General features: G+C 48.8%; 1 protein-coding gene across 2 annotated transcripts in view; it reads left to right on the plus strand.

Moving 5' to 3' along the window:
* Positions 1–67: 67 nt before the first annotated feature.
* LOC140406654 (uncharacterized) overlaps positions 68–18,790 on the plus strand; it is a 98,712-nt gene continuing 79,989 nt past the window's right edge. For both annotated transcript variants that reach the window (XM_072494657.1, XM_072494658.1), the window contains exons 1-5: positions 68–207; positions 4,487–4,540; positions 7,331–7,393; positions 14,474–14,518; positions 16,416–16,469. In XM_072494657.1, the coding sequence (XP_072350758.1) occupies positions 16,464–16,469 (6 nt within the window). In that variant the 5' untranslated portion in view covers positions 68–207; positions 4,487–4,540; positions 7,331–7,393; positions 14,474–14,518; positions 16,416–16,463. The remainder of the gene's footprint in view (positions 208–4,486; positions 4,541–7,330; positions 7,394–14,473; positions 14,519–16,415; positions 16,470–18,790) is intronic.

The following is an 18,790-nucleotide window of genomic DNA, read 5'->3' on the forward strand; positions in this document are numbered from 1 at the left end:
TTCAGTGCCTCATTTCCACCCAGGGTTACCACAGACCCAGGTATCATTGTTTTGCTTGATTGAAAAAAAAACATTTAAGCTTCCTTCCTGATTGCTACACTTCAGGGCGACGTGGGCCTGCCAGGTCCTCCAGGCCCACCACCTGCCACCGGGACGCTTGAGTTTGTTAAGCCAACTGGATTTCCAAAAGGGGACAGAGGTGACCAGGTTTGTGGAAAAGAAAATTGAGGTTGGGGGCGCGGCTGGGGAGAGTGACTGACGTCTCAGTGTAAATTTAAACCCTCCTTTTAGAAGCAAAATGAGCCAATTTGTGATCTGCCGAATGTTGGCATTTTTTTTTTTGCTACATTAAGGCCTAAAAGTAAATGTTCACATCACGGTGTCTGCTAGATGGTAGGAACCTCTTTTCTTTTTGCACCAATTAGATAATGTAAAAGGCAGATGCGGTAGAGGTTAGATTCGGGGTGTAAGCTCCCGATATTCAGCCTTGCTCTTAGTGTCCAACAGCATGCCTCAATGCCCATTTCACACTCTGGCCCACTGTAGAAAATTCTATGAATGAGACTCCCCATTACGGCCAGGATTCTGCTATGGACTTCAGTGGACTTTTTGTTGCCCCACCCCCCAACCACCCCCACCCCCACCCCGTGACGGTGCCAGAAAATCCCAGCCTTTGTATAGCCGCGTTTCACCTCGGAACCTCACAGCCACACGGAGATGTCATTCCTCTACAGTGTGACTTGAGGAAGCATTCACTGAAGTGGTTTTGACTGAGAACTTTATGAATAGCAATCTATGCCATCACAGGCGCTTCCTGACTTGTGGTGAGACAGTGATTTGTACTGGTTTCACCACTTGGTCTGCCCCCTTTCCATGAAAGCCATAGTTTTCTTAGAAAGAACTAAACTCATGTGTAATCCGCCTCCCCTTCATCTGTGGTCCTAAGCAGGGAGCTGCTTCACACAGAGTTTCCCATTCATGGCCCGACTGTCAGGAGTATTGCCTGAGCTGTGATCCCGTGTCATTCCCTCTCCTCCTTCTTGACCAGTGAGGGGAAATCAAGCAATTGCTGTTTGAAACAGGAGGATTCTGATATCTAGAATGCAAAAGAGTCATATTGATACACAATTTAAATAAATCTGTTCGGCCATTTACTTTGTTTGCCATTCCCTGCGGAGAATTGTCAGGATTCCGTCCAGCAACGATCAATTGTGGACACCGCTTCTCACAGGATAGATGGATTTAAGGAAAAGCATGGATAAGTACATGAGGGAGAAAGGAATAGAAGGAACGGCTGAGGGGGTCAGATGAAGTCAGGTGGGAGGAGGCTCGAGTAGAGGATCTAGCAGGGACCTGATGGCCTAAATGGCCTGTTCCTGAAAATGTTATATAATTCCCCGTAGCACTCACGAGAGTGGCCTGTGGGAAAAAACAGACTCGCTTTTGGTGAAATGTTAGGAAGTGGTGCCATTGCTCTGAAACAAAAATTGAACTGGAGCGAGTGGCGAGAGATTTGCACGGAAGCGACTCACGCCGTTCGGTGTTCTTCCTAAATGTGGAGCTACCTGAAGATGGCCAGATGCACAGCAACCTCATGCTTCTTACGATATTTGAGCAGGACACCTTGAATGTGAGTACATAGACTTCTACTGAAGAGATGCATCCAGAGGGGTGTATGATAATGAGGTGACAGGATGAATAATTGCCAGTCGCACTCCTACTGCTGTTATATGACTGGGTGATTTTTGATTGAAGAACTGTGAGCAACTCTAGAATAAGTCAGCTCCATTGCTGGATATCGGACAACCATTTATTGTAAATGCAACGTATGCATTGGGAAGTGCGAGGAGAGTGTACAGTGTGGTGAGTTTCCGACATGGGCAGATTTTAAATATTCTTCCTTGAATGATGCTTTGACAGCTCCAGTCGCTTAGGTGTTTCCCAGCTTGAAAATGAAATGTAATGAAAATCGCTTATTGTCACAAGTAGGCTTCAAATGATGTTACTGTGAAAAGCCCCTAGTCGCCACATTCCGGCACCTGTTCGGGGAGGCTGGTACAGGAATTGAACCGTGCTGCTGGCCTGCCTTGGTCTGCTTTAAAAGCCAGCTCTTTAGCCCTGTGCGAAATCAGCCACTAAATCTGAATACAGCTTTATCTGAATATTGCTGAAAAGAGAGACATGTTGCTGAAACTTTTCATCTTGTACGCATCAGGACAAACACAAGAATACCAAATTTCAAAACGATCACAATAACCTATACCACACCAAAAAGGATGCTGATTGGTTGTCAAGTTGACTCTGATCACATGCTGTGTCCAGTTAGGGTCCCGTAGGGATCAGTGGTGGGGCCCTTGCTGTTTGTGGTTCACATAAATTATTTAGATTTGAATGTAGGAGGGTTGATCAGTACGTTCGTGGATGATGCTGAAAATTGATGGGGCGGTAAATAGTGAGGAGGATAGCCAGAGATTACAGAAGGATATGGATGGGCTGGTCAGATGGGATGATCAGTGGCAAATGGAATTCAATCCGGATAAGTGTGAGCTGATGTACTTGGGCAGGACAAACAAGTCAAGGGAATACATGATAAACGGCAGCATCCTGGGAAGCACCGAGGATCAGAGGGACCTTGGTGCCTGTGCACCCGTCCCTTAAGGTAGCAGGGCAGGTAATAAAACACTGGTGAAAGAGGCAGATGGTATTCTTGCCTTTCTTAACCGAGGCATAGAGTTTAAGAGCAGGGAGGTTATGCTGGAACTGTATAAAAAGTTGGCTAGGCTACAGCTACTGTAAATGGTGCAAAGGAGATTTACCAGGATGTTGCCTGGGCTGGAGAGTTTTAGTTATAAAAAGAGATTTTACAGACCGAGGGTTCTTTCCTTGGAGCAGAGGAGACTGAGGGGGGTCATGATTGAGATGTATAAAATTATGAGGGGCATAGATAGAGTAAACAGGAAGAAGTTTTTCCCCTTGGTGGAGGGATCAGTGACCAGGGGGCGTAGATGTAAGGTGAAGGGCAGGAGGTTTAAAGGGGATGTGAGCAAAACCTTTTCACTCAGAGGGTGATGGGTGCCTGGAACTCACTGTCTGAAAGGGTGGTGGAGGAAGAGATCCTCAAAACATTTGAGATGTGTACTTGCAATGCCAAGGCAGACAAGGCTATGGGTGAAGTGCTGGAAAATGGGATTAGAATCGTTAGAGAATCCCAAGAGGCCTTGTCTGTGCTGTTCACCTCTATGATTCCACAATTGGGCAGCTCGTTCTGACTATTCCTGAGTGCGCTATTAGCCACATTAACAACCAATTTAAGAATAAGTTCAGCCTGTAATGTGGCTCTTTTGCACTTGTTAGTAGGGATGCACGTTCATTAGCAGGGACCGATTCTCTGCAAACAAAAGGACTATGTTCAAGCCTTTCACCTTTCTTTGAATTACCTGGGAGCTTGGGAAGCCTACAGTTCCTCATGGCAATGCATCAGCCAACCAGAGTGGACTTGCCAACCAATCAGAACCCTTTTTCCTGTGGAATAAATCATTTGAAATTTGGCATTCTTGTGTTTGTCCCGATTAGTGCTAGATGAAAAGTGTTGGCAACACGTCTCTCTCTTCAGCAATATTCAGGTTCTGTGTAGAATGAGACAACTACATAATATATTAACTTTGGTGGAAAAAATACCTGAACAATTCGGAATTTATACTGGGAGAAGAGACAAGCATATGAGTCAGGACTTGCCCATGGAAAGGATAGGGGTTAAATAGAGGTTGAAATACAAAACCTTTTCGAATACCGTTGCAGTGGGTATTTGGTAATTGTTACGTGTAAGGTGCTGGTGGAACCTGACAGTATTGTCTCGTAGAGTGGCAGGCTCATTATACGGTGTATGGTGATAATTAAAGAGGTAATAGGATAGTTACTAAGTGGTACAATCTTAAAGCTTCAGCTGAGATCAGTAAGTCAATCTGGCCATTTCCAGAATCACATCAATGCACCCACCAATTTTAAAAAAACAGTTGATGAAGTATCGTCTCCAGTACTTGAATGGAGCACAGCAGCAGTGGAAATCTTTGGGAATTTTGTGGCATTGCTCAGAGCAACTGTGACAATTATTGATACCGGTTCCAGTTGAGGAGAGCGTTTTGGGCTCCAGTAAACTTGATGGCAACAGGTCTGTTACTGGTAGTGGTAGGTGATGAATCTGGAATATCAGACAAGGATAACACACAACCTTAAAGCCTGTTAGATAAAGTGTGTTTTTTGCAAGTAGCATTTTGGCTCCAATGCATGAATAGACATTTTATTGACAGTACTGGATCCTATTAATTTTTAAAAATAGGTTGCAATAGTAAAGTTTTGTGTTGGTGAAGTGTGTGTGTGTGGGGAAGGGGGGGTTACACACGTTTTTGAGGTTTTTCATTCGGAGTGAACCTACGCCATTTTATATGATCAATAAAGTGATGTGTTTATTCTTTGTCCTTCTTCGCAGGGTGATAAAGGATTCACGGGGGCCCCTGGAAGTCCTGGAGTGCGTGGCTCACCGGTAAAGAGTATTTTGCTCACATGCTTGGGTTGTGCAGTGTTTAGGAACTGTCAAAGAGGGATTCGAGGGGGGTGGCAGGGGGGGGGGGGGGGGGGTGGGTGGCGAGCAGTGCTACAAACCTTGTGAATGCTCTTTGAATGCTTCCCAATCTATGGTTTTCTTCCATCCCCTTTGTTGCCTTGTACTTTTAAGATGAACTCACCAAATACTTGGATCTGTCCAACCAGATCTCTTTATTGTGTCTCGTGCAGTAGGATAGCAATCTGATATAGAGCACGTTCTCGTGGAGTCTTGCTCCTCCTCTGGAACTTACAACTTCTGCTAACCTGTTATATGTACGTCTTATCACCCTCTTTCTCGTGTTCTTCTCCAGATGGCCGGATGAGCCTTTGTTTACATACAGGTTCCAGTTCACATGACCTTGGTATTGATATTGCATGGTGTGACTGTACTGCCGCCTGCTGGTTGGAGGTCTCACATCATCCAACTATCATATGGCTCATAGGCATATCACAACTCCCTTTTTGAGTTCTGCTGGCTCACTGTCAGTAGCTTTCACAAGCCTTCTTCTCCCGAATCAGTTTGCTGACCACTAACAGTAACATTGAAATGAGTTTAAAGGGACAACAGAAGGAGGAATCAGCCAGCCCCCACTCCCAGTTGCTGCCCACATCTGCACTTCAGATGACGACTAGGCTGTGTGGTCTAAATTCCCACATAGATTCACCTGGCCTAATTTCAGCGGAACATCGGTATAAATGGCCATCGCTGGTTCTTCGCTTTCCTCTGGCTCCTTGGCCCAAGGAGAGTGTAAGAAGTCCTTCTTGGGCTCACAAAGACCACTTGGATGAGCTGGCAGTACGCAATGAGACTTTTACAGGCAAAGAGGAGACAATGTACTGGGAGAGTAAAACGATTGCTCCATTGTTGAACTAGAAGCTGATGGATACAGCATGCACTGAGTTTGTGATAACCCAAAAACATATCTATTGTGGATCTCAAATGAGATGGAATCTGTAGCACCATTGCGTTTTGATGCTTTGGAATGTGTCTTACATTTAATGGGCAGGATATTGGTTTGCTCGTTATAAAAGGAGATATATTTGTGCCCGTTACTGGTGTCTTAGTCCTTTACTTTATAGAATCTGAGCTTAGAGACAATTAGGAGCAGACACATCCTTTCGAGCACCTTCAGTGGTTCAGCAGATAACACCTTCATGGTTCTAAGTCACACATAGCAGAAGGGCGACACTTCCCTGGCCAATGGGCATGTTTAGCTGATTTCAAACGAGGGAGCACTGCTCTGCTCTGCAGACAGGATGAAGAATGGATCAGGCAGAAAAGAAAGGACCAGCCAGGGGTGTTGGTCCTGATCGTGGGTGTGATCAGTCCACGCCTCCGTCATATTTAGCCTTTGAACCTGGAGGAGGCCATGGCACGGTGGTAATGTAACTTGGCTAATGAACCAAAAATCAAGGTTAATGCTAGTGGGTGAAATTTAATTTTAGTGAACAAAATCTGGAATTGGAAGATAGCCGTAGATCTTAGGCTTCGGTTTCAACATGAGGGGCGAGATTCTCCGACCCCCCCGCCGGGTTGGAGAATCGCCGGGGGCTGGCGTGAATCCCGCCCCCGCCGGTTGTCGGAAGTCTCCGGCACCGGATGGGCCGAAGTCCCGCCGCTAAAATGCCTGTCCCACCGGCGTAAATTAAACCACCTACCTTACCGGCGGGACAAGGCGGTGCGGGCGGGCTCCGGGGTCCTGGGGGGGGGGGGGCGCGGGGCGATCTGGCCCCGGGGGGATGCCCCCACGGTGGCCTGGCCTGCGGTAGGGGCCCACCAATCCGCGGGCGGGCCTGTGCCGTGGGGGCACTCTTTCCCTTCCGCCTCCGCCACGGTCTCCACCATGGCGGAGGCGGAAGAGACTCCCTCCACTGCGCGTGCGCGGGAATGCCGTCAGCGGCCGCTAACGCTCCCGCGCATGTGCCGCCCGGAGATGTCATTTCCACGCCAGCTGGCGGGGCACCAAAGGCCTTTTCCGCCAGCTGGCGGGGTGGAAATTCGTCCGGTGCCGACCTAGCCCCTCAAGGTTGGGGCTCGGTCCCCAAAGATGCGGAGCATTCTGCACCTTCGGGGCAGCGCGATGCCCGTCTGATTTGCGCCGTTTTGGGCGCCAGTCGGCGGACATCGCGCCGTTTCGGGAGAATTTCGCCCGAGGCCTGTGACCTCTGGCCTCAGCTGGGACAGCAGCCGGGATGCTATTCTCGGCCTCAGTGGACCTGGGCTAAGGAAGGGAAAATCAACCAGCTTTCTATAGTCCAGTGAGCCTTGCTGGGCAGTACTTGTGTGGGAAGGTTGGGATAAAATCAAGATTAGGTTTGCCGTGGTCACCTCAACACAACCACATCCCAGATAGTGCCCACCGCTGCAGGAAACAGGATGGTGGAAACCTAAATCAAGAACAGAAAATGCTGGAAGTGCTCAGCCTGTCAGGGAGCATCTGTGGAGAGAGAACTTTTTGGTTCTTGACTTTTTGTCAGAATTGGAACAAGTGATGTACCAGGTTTAAGCCAAGTATCAAGGCAGGGAAATTGGGAGGGGAAGGACAGAAGGAAAAGTCTGTGATAGGCTGGACGACAGAAGAGTTTGAATGATAAAGGAAGGAAGGAGAAGTTTAAACATTTGTTTGCTAGTTGCTGTCTCTGCCATTCTTTACTGTAAATTAATCCAATGAGTTGCTGTTAAAGTGAAACCTAACCCTATGTGAATATTGCCTTCCTTATTTTCCAGGGTTATTCCGATGCAAGGAGATCAAAAGGAGAGAAAGGAATCCTTGGCCTTCCAGGCCCAAGGGTAAGGAAACTACATTTTAATTGGATTATTGCTGAATTTAAGCACATCACTGAGGATGACATAAAGGGCGAATCCTCCGCTTCCCGTTGCCGGCAGCGAGAATTGCGAACAAATGAAAAATCACCCGCGGGATTCTCCGTTGGCGGGATCCTCTGCCCCGCCGGCAGTACACCCACATGCGCGCGTTTCCCGACGGTGTGGGGTGGCCCACAATGGGAAACCCCATTGGCCGGCTGCAGGAATGGAGAATCCCGCTGCCGGTGGGGATGCGCCGTGCTCAAGCAGTAGCCCACCAGGTGTTGGCACTCCTCAGAAGTGCAACCCCACTGCAGGGCAGCACGGTAGCATTGTGGATAGCACAATTGCTTCACAGCTCCAGGGTCCCAGGTTCGATTCTGGCTTGGGTCACTGTCTGTGCGGAGTCTGCACATCCTCCCCGTGTGTGCATGGGTTTCCTCCGGGTACTCCGGTTTCCTCCCGCAGTTCAACGGTTAGGTGGATTGGCCGTGATAAATTGCCCTTAGTGTCCAAAATTGCCCTTAGTGTTGGATGGGGTTACTGGGTTATGGGGATAGGGTGGAGGCGTTGACCTTCTATGAAAAAAAAAAGAGTAAGACATAGACATAGACATAGAATTTACAGTGCAGAAGGAGGCCATTCGGCCCATCGAGTCTGCACCGGCTCTTGGAAAGAGCACCCTACCGAAGGTCCAAACCTCCACCCTATCCCCATAACCCAGTAACCCCACCTAATCCCCATAACCCAGTAACCCCACGCTACGGGCAATTTTGGACACTATGGGCAATTTAGCATGGCCAATCCACCTAACCCGCACATCTTTGGACTGTGGGAGGAAACCGGAGAACACGGAGGAAACCCACGCACACACGGGGAGAACGTGCAAACTCCGCACAGACAGTGACCCAAGCCGGAATCGAACCTGGGACCCTGGAACTGTGAGGCAATTGTGCTAACCACCATGCTACCGTGCTGCCCCAAAGGGGCACAGGGGATTAGCAGAGCTCACCCCAACCAGAGGACGTCGGCATTGTGGCCTTTGGAACCTTCCCTGGTTCTCTGCCCCTCTCAAAGCAGAAGCCTCACCAGTGACCCCCATCCCTCAGGATCACGAGCTGTCTCTGCCACCTCCTCCCAGGCACTGTTCAGGAGGGCGGGCTTGAGTCTGTGCCTCACTCTAGGAAGTGGGTGACCCTTCTCTCATTGACATCGAGCAGTGCGTCCACCTCAGACTCCCGGAATCGGGGGGGGGGGGGTTCAGGTGTTCTCTGAGTCATCTTTGTGGCTGAAATGAATGTGTGATGTGTGGAGCACTTAAAAGCAGCATCAGCTTGTCAGGTTCTTTCGTGCTAATTCTGGCCCTAGTGTTTACACTCCTGGGAATTGCTTTCAATACACAGCGCCAGAGTGCTGGCCCATTTACATGTCCTGTATCTCGGAATGAATCGCGCCCGCAATGGAAAGGTGAATTGCACGCTATTCCATTCTGGCAGGAACCCTTACTGTCCCAAACGGAGATTCCAGCCCAGAATTTCAAAAATAAACAACAGTGGCCTGAATTCTCGGGCCGTTGCAAATCTCTGGTGCTGCCGGCGGCGCATCCCCAGCCGCCGGTTTCCCGGCAGCGGAGGTAGCTTCAATGGGATATCATAATGCCAAGCTGCAGGGGTAGAGAACCCCGCTGCCAGCGAACAGCGTGCCGCCGGGAAACACGTGGGGCTGGATTCTCCGAGCCTCTGCGCCAAAATCGCATTCAGCGCGGGGGGGGGGGGGGAGAATGGTCGTCAAACCGGAAATTCGGACCGGTGCCGCTCCCACGATTCTCCGGTCGCCGGCATGGTTCTAACCACCTATCGGCCGTCGGGCGTCGGGCAGCTGCGGCTTCATGGACGGCTAGGGGAGCAATTGGGCGTCCCGGACCCGCGGGCGAGTGCGATCTCAGGGGGCCTACATTTTTACTGCCGCTCCGCGGTCTGAGTCCGCCATGTCGCACGGGGCGGCCGCTGCAGGCTGCAGGCCCAACTGGAAGTGCAGGGCCCCGTATCCACAGCCAGAGCTGCGGGATCCACACCAGAGCCATGCCAGCTCCCTGCAGATGGGAGAATCACTCAGGACTTTCTTAAGGAAAGTCCAGCGTGAAACACCAGCGTTTGTACGCTGGCGTGGGGACATAGGCCCATTATTGGAGAATCCAGCCTGTGGTCGGGGGACCAGAGAATCAAGCCCCAAATCCTGTCACCTATTTAAAGAACATTGGCAAACTTTAAACAAACCCAAAGGTGAAGAGGAAGCAGCTGAAACCAGTGGGTCTAATATTTTGGCTGAGTGCTTGTAGTTCAGAGCCTCACCCTCCAGAAGCACAAATCTGGAATGCATTTAGAAAACAGACCGTGTGGTGTTTGGTATCTCACCACGCTACACAGACTGAAACAGTGCTGATTGCACTGACTCCCAGACTCATGCTGAGAGAGAGGGAAGTGACAGCGGGCACAACTACACTGCGGGACACCGACATTGGTTTTGTGGTAAAGAATGCGAACAGTTATAAATTCATTGTAAACATCAGCAACAAACAACACTTGTGTCACAACTTTAATGTGGAGAAATCAGACAGAAAACGGACTCATGGGTGAGAATTAGTCAGCCACTCTGTCATGGGTTTTCCCACGCCAAAGTCCATGGCAATTTGCATATCTCACCCACCCCCGTGTCGGGGTTCAACTTCGGTAGGACTGGAAGATCCCACCGATGGGAAGGGCCAGGAAACCCTGCCCGAGTGTCAAAGGTGTTTCCCCAAAGTCACCCATGAACAATGTATTGATGTGCGTGCGTGCGCATTTTCTTGTGGACTGAGAAATTAAATTTAACATAACCTAGCAGCTTTTTCACTTAAAAAACAATGGGTTAATTTATCTAATTCTATTGTTTAATAATAATCTTTATTGTCACAAGTAGGCTTACATTAACACTGCAACGAAGTTACTGTGAAAAGCCCCTAGTCGCCACATTCGGGCACCTGTTCGGGTACAGGGGAGGAAGAATTCAGAATGTCCAAATCACCTAACAGTACGTCTTTCGGGACTTGTGGGAGGAAACCGGAGCACCCGGTGGAAACTCACGCAGAAATTACCCAAGTTACCAACACAGATACACACAAAGATTAGTTACAAATGAGGATAAACCATTACTGATCAGAAAACTGCAGGTTAGTCCATATTTGGTGCAAGTCCTGATATGTTTTGATGTTGAGGTGTTGCGTTGCTCCAGGCGATGATGGTGAGGTTATGGAGTTGTCTCTGCAGCTACGATGGCTTCCACTGTTGAATTGCTGGAGGTTGTTTTAACTGGTAGCCGAGCAAATGGAATCAGGTAGAGGAGAGAGAGGAGCTTTTTTAGTTCTCTTTCAAGGAACTGCAGTGTGGCCCTCTGTGTCCTGGTTGATTTGTTGGGTAGTTGTACTTGTTGGTCTCTCTCCCTGTGTTGAAGCTCTTGTTTCCTTCTCTGAGGGTGTTTCTCCGCACGTCTGTTAAATGTTGTGTCCTGTGCCTGTTACTTTACTGCCTTTGCCTTTCATCAATAAGCTCCTTTATTAACTACTGGAAGTCTCCAGTGTATGTCACGAGCCATTACATGGGTCATGTTGACTTAAGGGGTTAACAGCTAGACAGGTAGGATCTTAAAACAGCAGGTGGGCTTACTTAGCTGGAGGGTTAGAGTAGACGTGTCAACGCTGCAGAGTTGTTCTGATTTAGTGAGTTACTATTAATCTAAAAGCATTCAGTCAGCCATGGACAACTATGACGCCGTGAAGATAGGTGGAGCTTAAGAAAGCTTTAGGGTTTCAGTTCATCTGTGTGTTTGCTGGGGAAGTGTGTGTTCTGCATCAGGTCACACCTACAAGTCTGTTGTTAGCAGGTTCCAGGCAGAAAAGATGTTGCTGTTAACTGTGTGTAGTTGGGACTCAGAATTCTCTGGAGCTGATAAGGTGGCAGAAGGTCAGTGGTTCCACGTTGGAAAGCGTTAGAGCTCAGAAGAAGCCCTGGGAGCCATGTATAGCTTGGTTTAGCTGGCGAGGTTGGGGTTTAGCAAAATCGAGGGGCAGTGCCAGCCCAGTGAAGCCATACCGCACCATGTTGCGTCGGGGCCGGCGCGTTGAGGGAGGCCACTACGCAAGCGTGGTTTAGCGCCGGCGCCACTGCGCATGCACGGATCCCGCGGCGCAGTTCGCGCCGGGTTGGGAGGCTGGAGTGGCGTGAACCGCTCTAGCGCCGTGCTGGCCCCCTGTAGGGGCCAGAATCGGTACTCCCAGCGGCACGTTCACGCCGTCGTGAAAGGCGACGGTGTTTCCGACGGCGTGGACACTCTGCCGCCGAATGAGAGAATCCCGCCCTGAGTGTCTGGAAACGAGATTGAAACCCTGGGAAGGGGACAGGTATTGAGGGATTCTGAGTTGGAGCGGCTTTGAAGGAATTCAGAGGCTTGACCTTCAAAAGTGGAAAGTTTGGATTCCCCCGTGGGGAATAAAGGGTTTCGACAAAATTGGTTGACTCACTGTGTATCATGACATCTAGGTGGGTTGTTGAGAAATCCATGAAATTTGTCTCGGCATTTGTTACAGAGAAACAAAGAGTCCATTGAAAAGCCATAGGCGGTGGGGAAAATCGATTGATCCCTAGTGTCAGAGGTTGGATTTATGTGGAAAGATTGGAGAACTTTTGTTATTATTGATTTTTATTCAACAAAACCTCCTAGCTATTTATTGTATTGTGTGATGAGCTTGACCATTGTTTGCCCGTTAGTTCTGGTATATCTCATATTAACTCTAAATGTTAGAGTGTGAGGTAGATATTTATCTTTTTGGTTTTGTACAGTAAAGTTTATTTCTGTTTGTTCAAAACCCAAGTTGTCTTGTGGCTTTATTTTGTTAGCAAGTGTCTTGAATCTCAAACTTGGTCCCTAACCGCATCACACTAAGAACGTGAGGGTCAGTTCCAGGATCATAACAGTTCATATTCCTTTACAGTCACAGAGGTCTACAACATAGAAAAGACTCTTCGGCCTTTCGCCTGTGACACTCCTCACCCTTCCCACCGGCTGGGTCTTTCAGTCCTGCCGAAGTTGAACCCCATCATGGGGGGGGGTGTGGCTGAGCCATGCAAATTGCCATGGACTTTGGTGGATCCGGAAGATCCTGACGTCAGCCAACGATGAACCACCTCTGCTGTGGGAAAACCTGTGGCAGAGCGGCTGAATAATTCTCACCCGTGTATCTGTTTTCTGTCTGATTTCCCCACATTAAAGTTCCGAAAATAACCAGCTCACTATATCTTTATCAACTGCCAGGATACAATTTACCAAACCATATTGTTGTGTACTCATATTTGTTCTTAGTTGGAACAAGGTCACTTTAAGAGTTTGATCGCGTGATGTATTAATGAAGTCACCGGAAGATTGGGCGGGCTAACAGACAATCTATTCTAGCAGCCTGTGAGAAAACACCTTTCCAATAAAGCTCTTGTTTGTTTGGCAGGCCCGGGGGAAAAAAAAAGAAAATTCCTCCGAATGTTTTTTTCAATTTCTTTTCATCCTTTACCATCATTGTTCTGGTGCGTCATTAATGGATGACTCTTCAATCTTGTAGGAACTGTATTTAGTGATGTAATTCAACAAAATGAAAACCAAGGACAGGGGTTTGCTCAAAGCTATAGTTAGACATAACCCCACAAATATACATTCAGTAGGTTTTTCTGAGAAGATGATAAATACTGTGAGACTTGCTTTCGAAGCAGGATTAATTCAATAAAAGATTAGGCAAATTATGAATGAGATGCCAGGTTTGAACACTAGGTGGCGCTAAATGAAGTTATACGCCATGAACCATTTATAATTACCCCTTCCGTCAATCGTAAAGGTTCTCCAATCTTTCCTCGTGACTCCAACCTCTGACAGTAGAGATCATCTGATTCTTCCTAGCCCCTACAGTATTTGAATCTATTCTTTGTTTCCACATGGACAGTGGCCCGTGGCCGGGATCGAATCCAGGTCCTCGGCGCCGTGATGCAGCAGTGCTAACCACTGCGCCACCACCCCGCCCCAACTGACTCCATTCTTCGGTCTGCCTGAGTGCTGTTCACACGGTCACCACGGTGCTCTGTGGCCACACCAGGATGCCCTTTACTTTTGTGTACAGCTGCACAGTGCTTAAATGTTTATGCACATGCGTGTGGGGTTCCTATACTTATGTGAAAATCTCCCTTAATGGCTTGTCAGCTTCTGAGAACAGGCTGGTAATAAACAGTTTATTTTTTAGATGGCGCCAGTTTAGTTTGAAGCTTGCACTCTCTGAGGTAAGCCTGCTCTCTTCCCAGTTGGCAGCCACACCACATATTCTTGCAATCTAAAGATGACCGCTGAGTCAATGAGTGATACTGGGAGGGGTGGGGGGGGGGGGGGGACCTAGAGCCTCGTCAAAGAGGTGGGGGTTGAGGGATTGAAGGAGGAGGAGGGAAGTGGTGAGGTTTAAGCTTTTAGAGTTGGAATTCCAGAGGAATTCCAGTGCAGACACCGCCACTGGTGGTGTGGAAAGAATGATTCTGGAGGACCGAGATAGAAAAATCGAGAGTTCTGACAAGGGTGGTAAGTGGCGGTGTTGTGTTTATTAGAGAGATGAAGGGGAGAGAGGCCCATGAAGATGAGTAGGATGCCGGGGTGCAAGCAGACTGGTTCCAGCTGAGACAGTGCCCGTGATTGGGGATAGATTTGATGGACAGAGGATGGATTTTATGGGAAAAATGGCTGTTGCCTTTCTAATGTTTAATCGTAGCACACTGTCTGACAACACTAAAGAGTGGAGGTGTTAAGAGAGGTGGTGAAGCATCCCAACTGGGCTTCCCTCAGCACTCCTGTAGAAACTGATGCACGTGATGTCATTGAGGACAACACGTGCATGAAAAGGGTCTCGGCAGGCTCCAGATGTAAGGATTGTCCTGCATGAAGTACCGACTAACCTATTGATGGTCTGCTGCATGGTTATGTATTGACACATTCCCCATTCTCTCACAGGGATCTTTTGGCTTAGATGGATCTCCTGGAATTCTGGGAAAGAAGGTAGGTGTCCTTGAAGTCTTCTGCCAATACAGATGTGAAATTATTGGATTGATATCTTAAAGAATTGCTGTACAGGTTGTATTCATTTGTCTGTGTATCTGTAGCTATCTGCTATTCATTACTGGATAAGTGTGATTCATTGTGGCATACCCATGTGACTCAACAAGCTTTATGCAATTATCTGACCTGGGATCCCCTCAGTGATTCAGAACCTTGTTAACTATTGCAGTGAAACCACACTCATTACAGGGGCCAGCAATCTGTTCTAAGAAATGGTAAAATGCTGCCGAAAAGAAAATATGACCCCGGAACTATATATCATCCACATTTCAATAGAACCTGACTTCATGGGTGTAATTTTATGAGCCCTCGTCTCATGGGGGGGGGGGGGGTGGGGGGGGGGGGGGGGGGAGTGTGAGATGGGGTGGGGTATGGGTGCGTGGAATCAGATGCCATGGTGCCCGGCACCGCTAGTATTTAGCGAGTGGTAAAGGAGGCGTCAGGGTGCCCTCTCACCCACTTAAGGACCTCCTCCCGCAGCTCTAATATTTTACCAGTGGCAGAGAGAACTTGGTCCACATGGTGAGGCCGTCAGGTTTTTACCAGGTTTCACCTGGCTTATGGGCGGTGGACCTTCTATTTGGGCCTCCTGCCCAAACCTGCCCCCCTCCCCTCCTGCAAAACTCCAGTCTCAGCTGGGCCTCCGGCTCCGTGACCCCTCAGCACGGTGACTGACTGCAGTCCCAGCAGTGACCAGCACTCCAAGTGGTGCTGTGGGTGCAAGAGAATTGCCTCCAATTTCATTGGCCGGAAAGACTCGTCGTGCAGTAATTAATAGACCAACGTCCATAAAACCAGGTGGGCCTTCCCTGTGATGCACATCTGAGTTCACCACCAACTCTTTAAGCAAATGATTTGGGGCCACTACCTCCGTGTAAAATTTTCCCCGTGTCATCAGATGATGTTGCCAAAGGGGAATTGTGCAAATGAAAACGAGCTAGGCATTATCCCAATTTTATACTCCTGTGAACACAGTTTAAATAATTTGCATGAAGCCGATTATCCAAGCCTTTTGGCATTATAAATGCTTTGGTCATATCCATCTCAATTTTCCTTTCTCAATTTTAAGACCAAGTTCACTTCAAAGAACAAAGAAATGTACAGCACAGGAACAGGCCCTTCGGCCCTCCAAGCCCGTGCCGACCATGCTGCCCGACTAAACTACAATCTTCTACACTTCCTGGGTCCGTATCCCTCTATTCCCATCCTATTCATGTATTTGTCAAGATGCCCCTTAAATGTCACTATCGTCCCTGCTTCCACCACCTACTCCGGTAGCGAGTTCCAGGCACCCACTACCCTCTGAGTAAAAAACTTGCCTCGTACATCTACTCTAAACTTTGCCCCTCTCACCTTAAACCTATGCTCCCTACAAATTGACTCCTCTACCCCGGGGAAAAGCCTTTGTCTATCCACCCTGACTATGCCCCTCATAATTTTGTAGACCCTCAACCTCCGTCGTTCCAGTGAGAACAAACCGAGTTTATTCAACCGCTCCTCATAGCTAATGCCTTCCATACCAGGCAACATCCTGGTAAATCTCTTCTGCACCCTCTCCAAAGCCTCCACATCCTTCTGGTAGTGTGGCGACCAGAATTGAATACTTCTGTCCATCTCTTCTTATAACTTTACTGCATTTATTTTTGAAGCCGGGTTCTTTGTTGGTCCTCTCTGAACGTTCTTCCACGGCCCTGGCTCTTCCATTCTCTTCACTGTGCCTCTCTCTCTCACCTCGCATAATTAAGCAAGCACAATGTGCTGTACTCTCAAGCAATCGGATTGTTTCCGAGAGGTTACACAGTGCTGAATTTAATTTGCAAATCAAAATGTTTTGAAGGGTCTTCCGGGCTTCCCTGGGACAAATGGAAGAGACGGTTTCCCAGGAATGAAGGTAGGTTTTGAATCAATTTCAAAATAAGAACATAGAAATAATCCTCTTGCCTGTTGCATTCCCAACTGGAAAAGTCTGGGTGAAAATGTGGAGATCACGGCTAATCTTTTGAGTAACGTGCCTCAACTCAGGTTGTCATACAATGGAATTAAGCTTTCTGAATTAATCAGTTGTGCAGTCTAACTCTAAGGTCAGCCAGCCCTGACCTTTGAAGAGAATGATTGTTTTAGTACCCTTTATTTCCAGTTCTCCTCCTACGCTAACTTTATGGTGTGCCTCTCCCAATGATACATTCTCCATATATGAATCTGCAGACTGTAAGGCACGATTGTCAACCATGGGATATAACAGTTAAGCTAATCCCTATCTTTGCCCGAATATATATATAAAACATAACCTGCTTCAACAAGAGCGTCACTGCATGTCAACAAAAGTTTATTTCTTCCCTCAAATCCCAGTGACACTTAGGTCATTTCAGGACTCCTGCTAATGTAGCACAGACCATTCATCAAATTTGGAACATTTCTGTTAGATTGTGGAGCACCAAATTGGAACTCTGATCCACTGCTGACCATGATGGCACACAGGATTCTGGGGCAGGTTTCTCCGACCGCCCCGCCGGGTCGAAGAATCCCCAGTGGTGGCGTGAATCCCACCCTGCCACTCCGACGCTGGCTGGCGTATTGTCCGGCCGGCGAAAAATCCCGCCGACGGAAATCGCGCCACGCGCCTCGCAGAATCACAAGGATCGGCACGTCGCAATGGGTCCTAGGGCTGCCCCAAATCTCCGGCCCGGATAGGTCGAAGTACGGTCACGTCGCCGTAAATTAAACATGGTTTTTAATGGCGTCAACCAGTCATGCTGGCTGACGCCGGCGAGCGCGGAGGTAGGGGTCGGCCTGGGGCGGCCGCTGGAGAGGAGACGGCGCGGCCGTGTCCTGGGTACAGGGCCTCCCTCCTCTGCTCCACTGTGTCCAGGAGCGCTTCGATGTCCCGCTCCTGGAACCTCGGCGCTGCGCGGCGGGCGGCCATTTTGCCGAGTCTCCGGCGGTGGCCTCTTTTGTGCTGCGACGTTGTTGATGGCGCGCGCGTCTGTGACGGGTGACTCCGTCGCAATTGGTGACACGCCACTGCTAGCCCCTTCTGGGTCGGAGGTTTCCGGAAGTTCCGGTTGGCCCGACGCGGAAGTGGTTCACGCCGTTCTTGGTGCCGGTGTGGGGTCATCCCGCCAATTGCGGGAGAATCCCGCCCTCCAGGTTTCCAGGTGTGTTCTCAATCCTAGCTGAATAGAAGTTGGAAAAGCACAAAGGCCCTCACCCACAAATGATGAGGTGAGCGGTTAATGGAAAATCCCAACTCTGGTGCATCTCCCTTGCATTTTGTACTGGCTGCTTCATAGCACATCTTCAATTGATCCATTTCCAGAAAAATAAATGGGGCAAGACTATAAATCAAACCGAGCTTGCCATTTGAAAAATCAAACAGTGCAGCTGAGCTGGAGCATGAAGAATAGAATAGCAGATTTTCAAATTGTGCTAAGAATTTGATTGTGGATCCCACATTGTGGGCAGGACAACATTGTGTTGGGCTGAGCAATGTACAATGCTTGATGAGTTTTTGAAGCTGTATAGCTTAATGCTTGAATGGTGAAACATATTAAGGTTAGAAAATGCCTCTGATGGGGTAACACGGTAGCACAGTGGTTAGCATTGCTGCCTCACAGCGCCGAGGACCCAGGTTCGATCCGGGCCCCAGGTCACTGTGTGTGGAGTTTGCACGTTCTCCCCGTGTCTGCGTGGGTCTCACCCCCACAACCCAAAGATGTGCAGGGTAGGTGAAGTGGCCACGCTAAACTGTCCCTTAATTGGAAAAAAAAGATTTGGGTACTCTAAATTTAAAAAAAAAAGAAAATGCCTCGGAATCGGGAATTCTTTATTCATTTCCTCTTATGAGCTAGTGGGAAGAGATGGAAGAGTATGTTGGACAGTCAGGCAAATCTACATGATCTCATTGAATGGCTGAGCAGGCTCGAAAGGCCAGATGGCCTACTCCTGCTCCTAGTTTTTATTCAACCATTTAACAAGTCGGACTAGGACCCCGAGAGTAAGGAGAGGGTTCCTGGAACGCAGTAGGGACCGAGGAGGGTTGGCGCTGCCAAACCTGGGGAGCTACTACTGGGCAGCAAATGTGGTGATGATCCGCAAGTGGGTTATGGAGGGAGAGGGGGCGGCATGGAAGAGGATGGAGATGGCGTCCTGTAAAGGAACGAGCCTGGGGGCGTTGGTGACGGCACCGCTGCCGCTCTCGCCGACAAAGTATAC

The sequence above is a fragment of the Scyliorhinus torazame genome, unplaced genomic scaffold (genome assembly GCF_047496885.1).
Source record: "Scyliorhinus torazame isolate Kashiwa2021f unplaced genomic scaffold, sScyTor2.1 scaffold_770, whole genome shotgun sequence".
In the NCBI taxonomy this organism is placed as follows: Eukaryota; Metazoa; Chordata; class Chondrichthyes; order Carcharhiniformes; family Scyliorhinidae; genus Scyliorhinus; species Scyliorhinus torazame.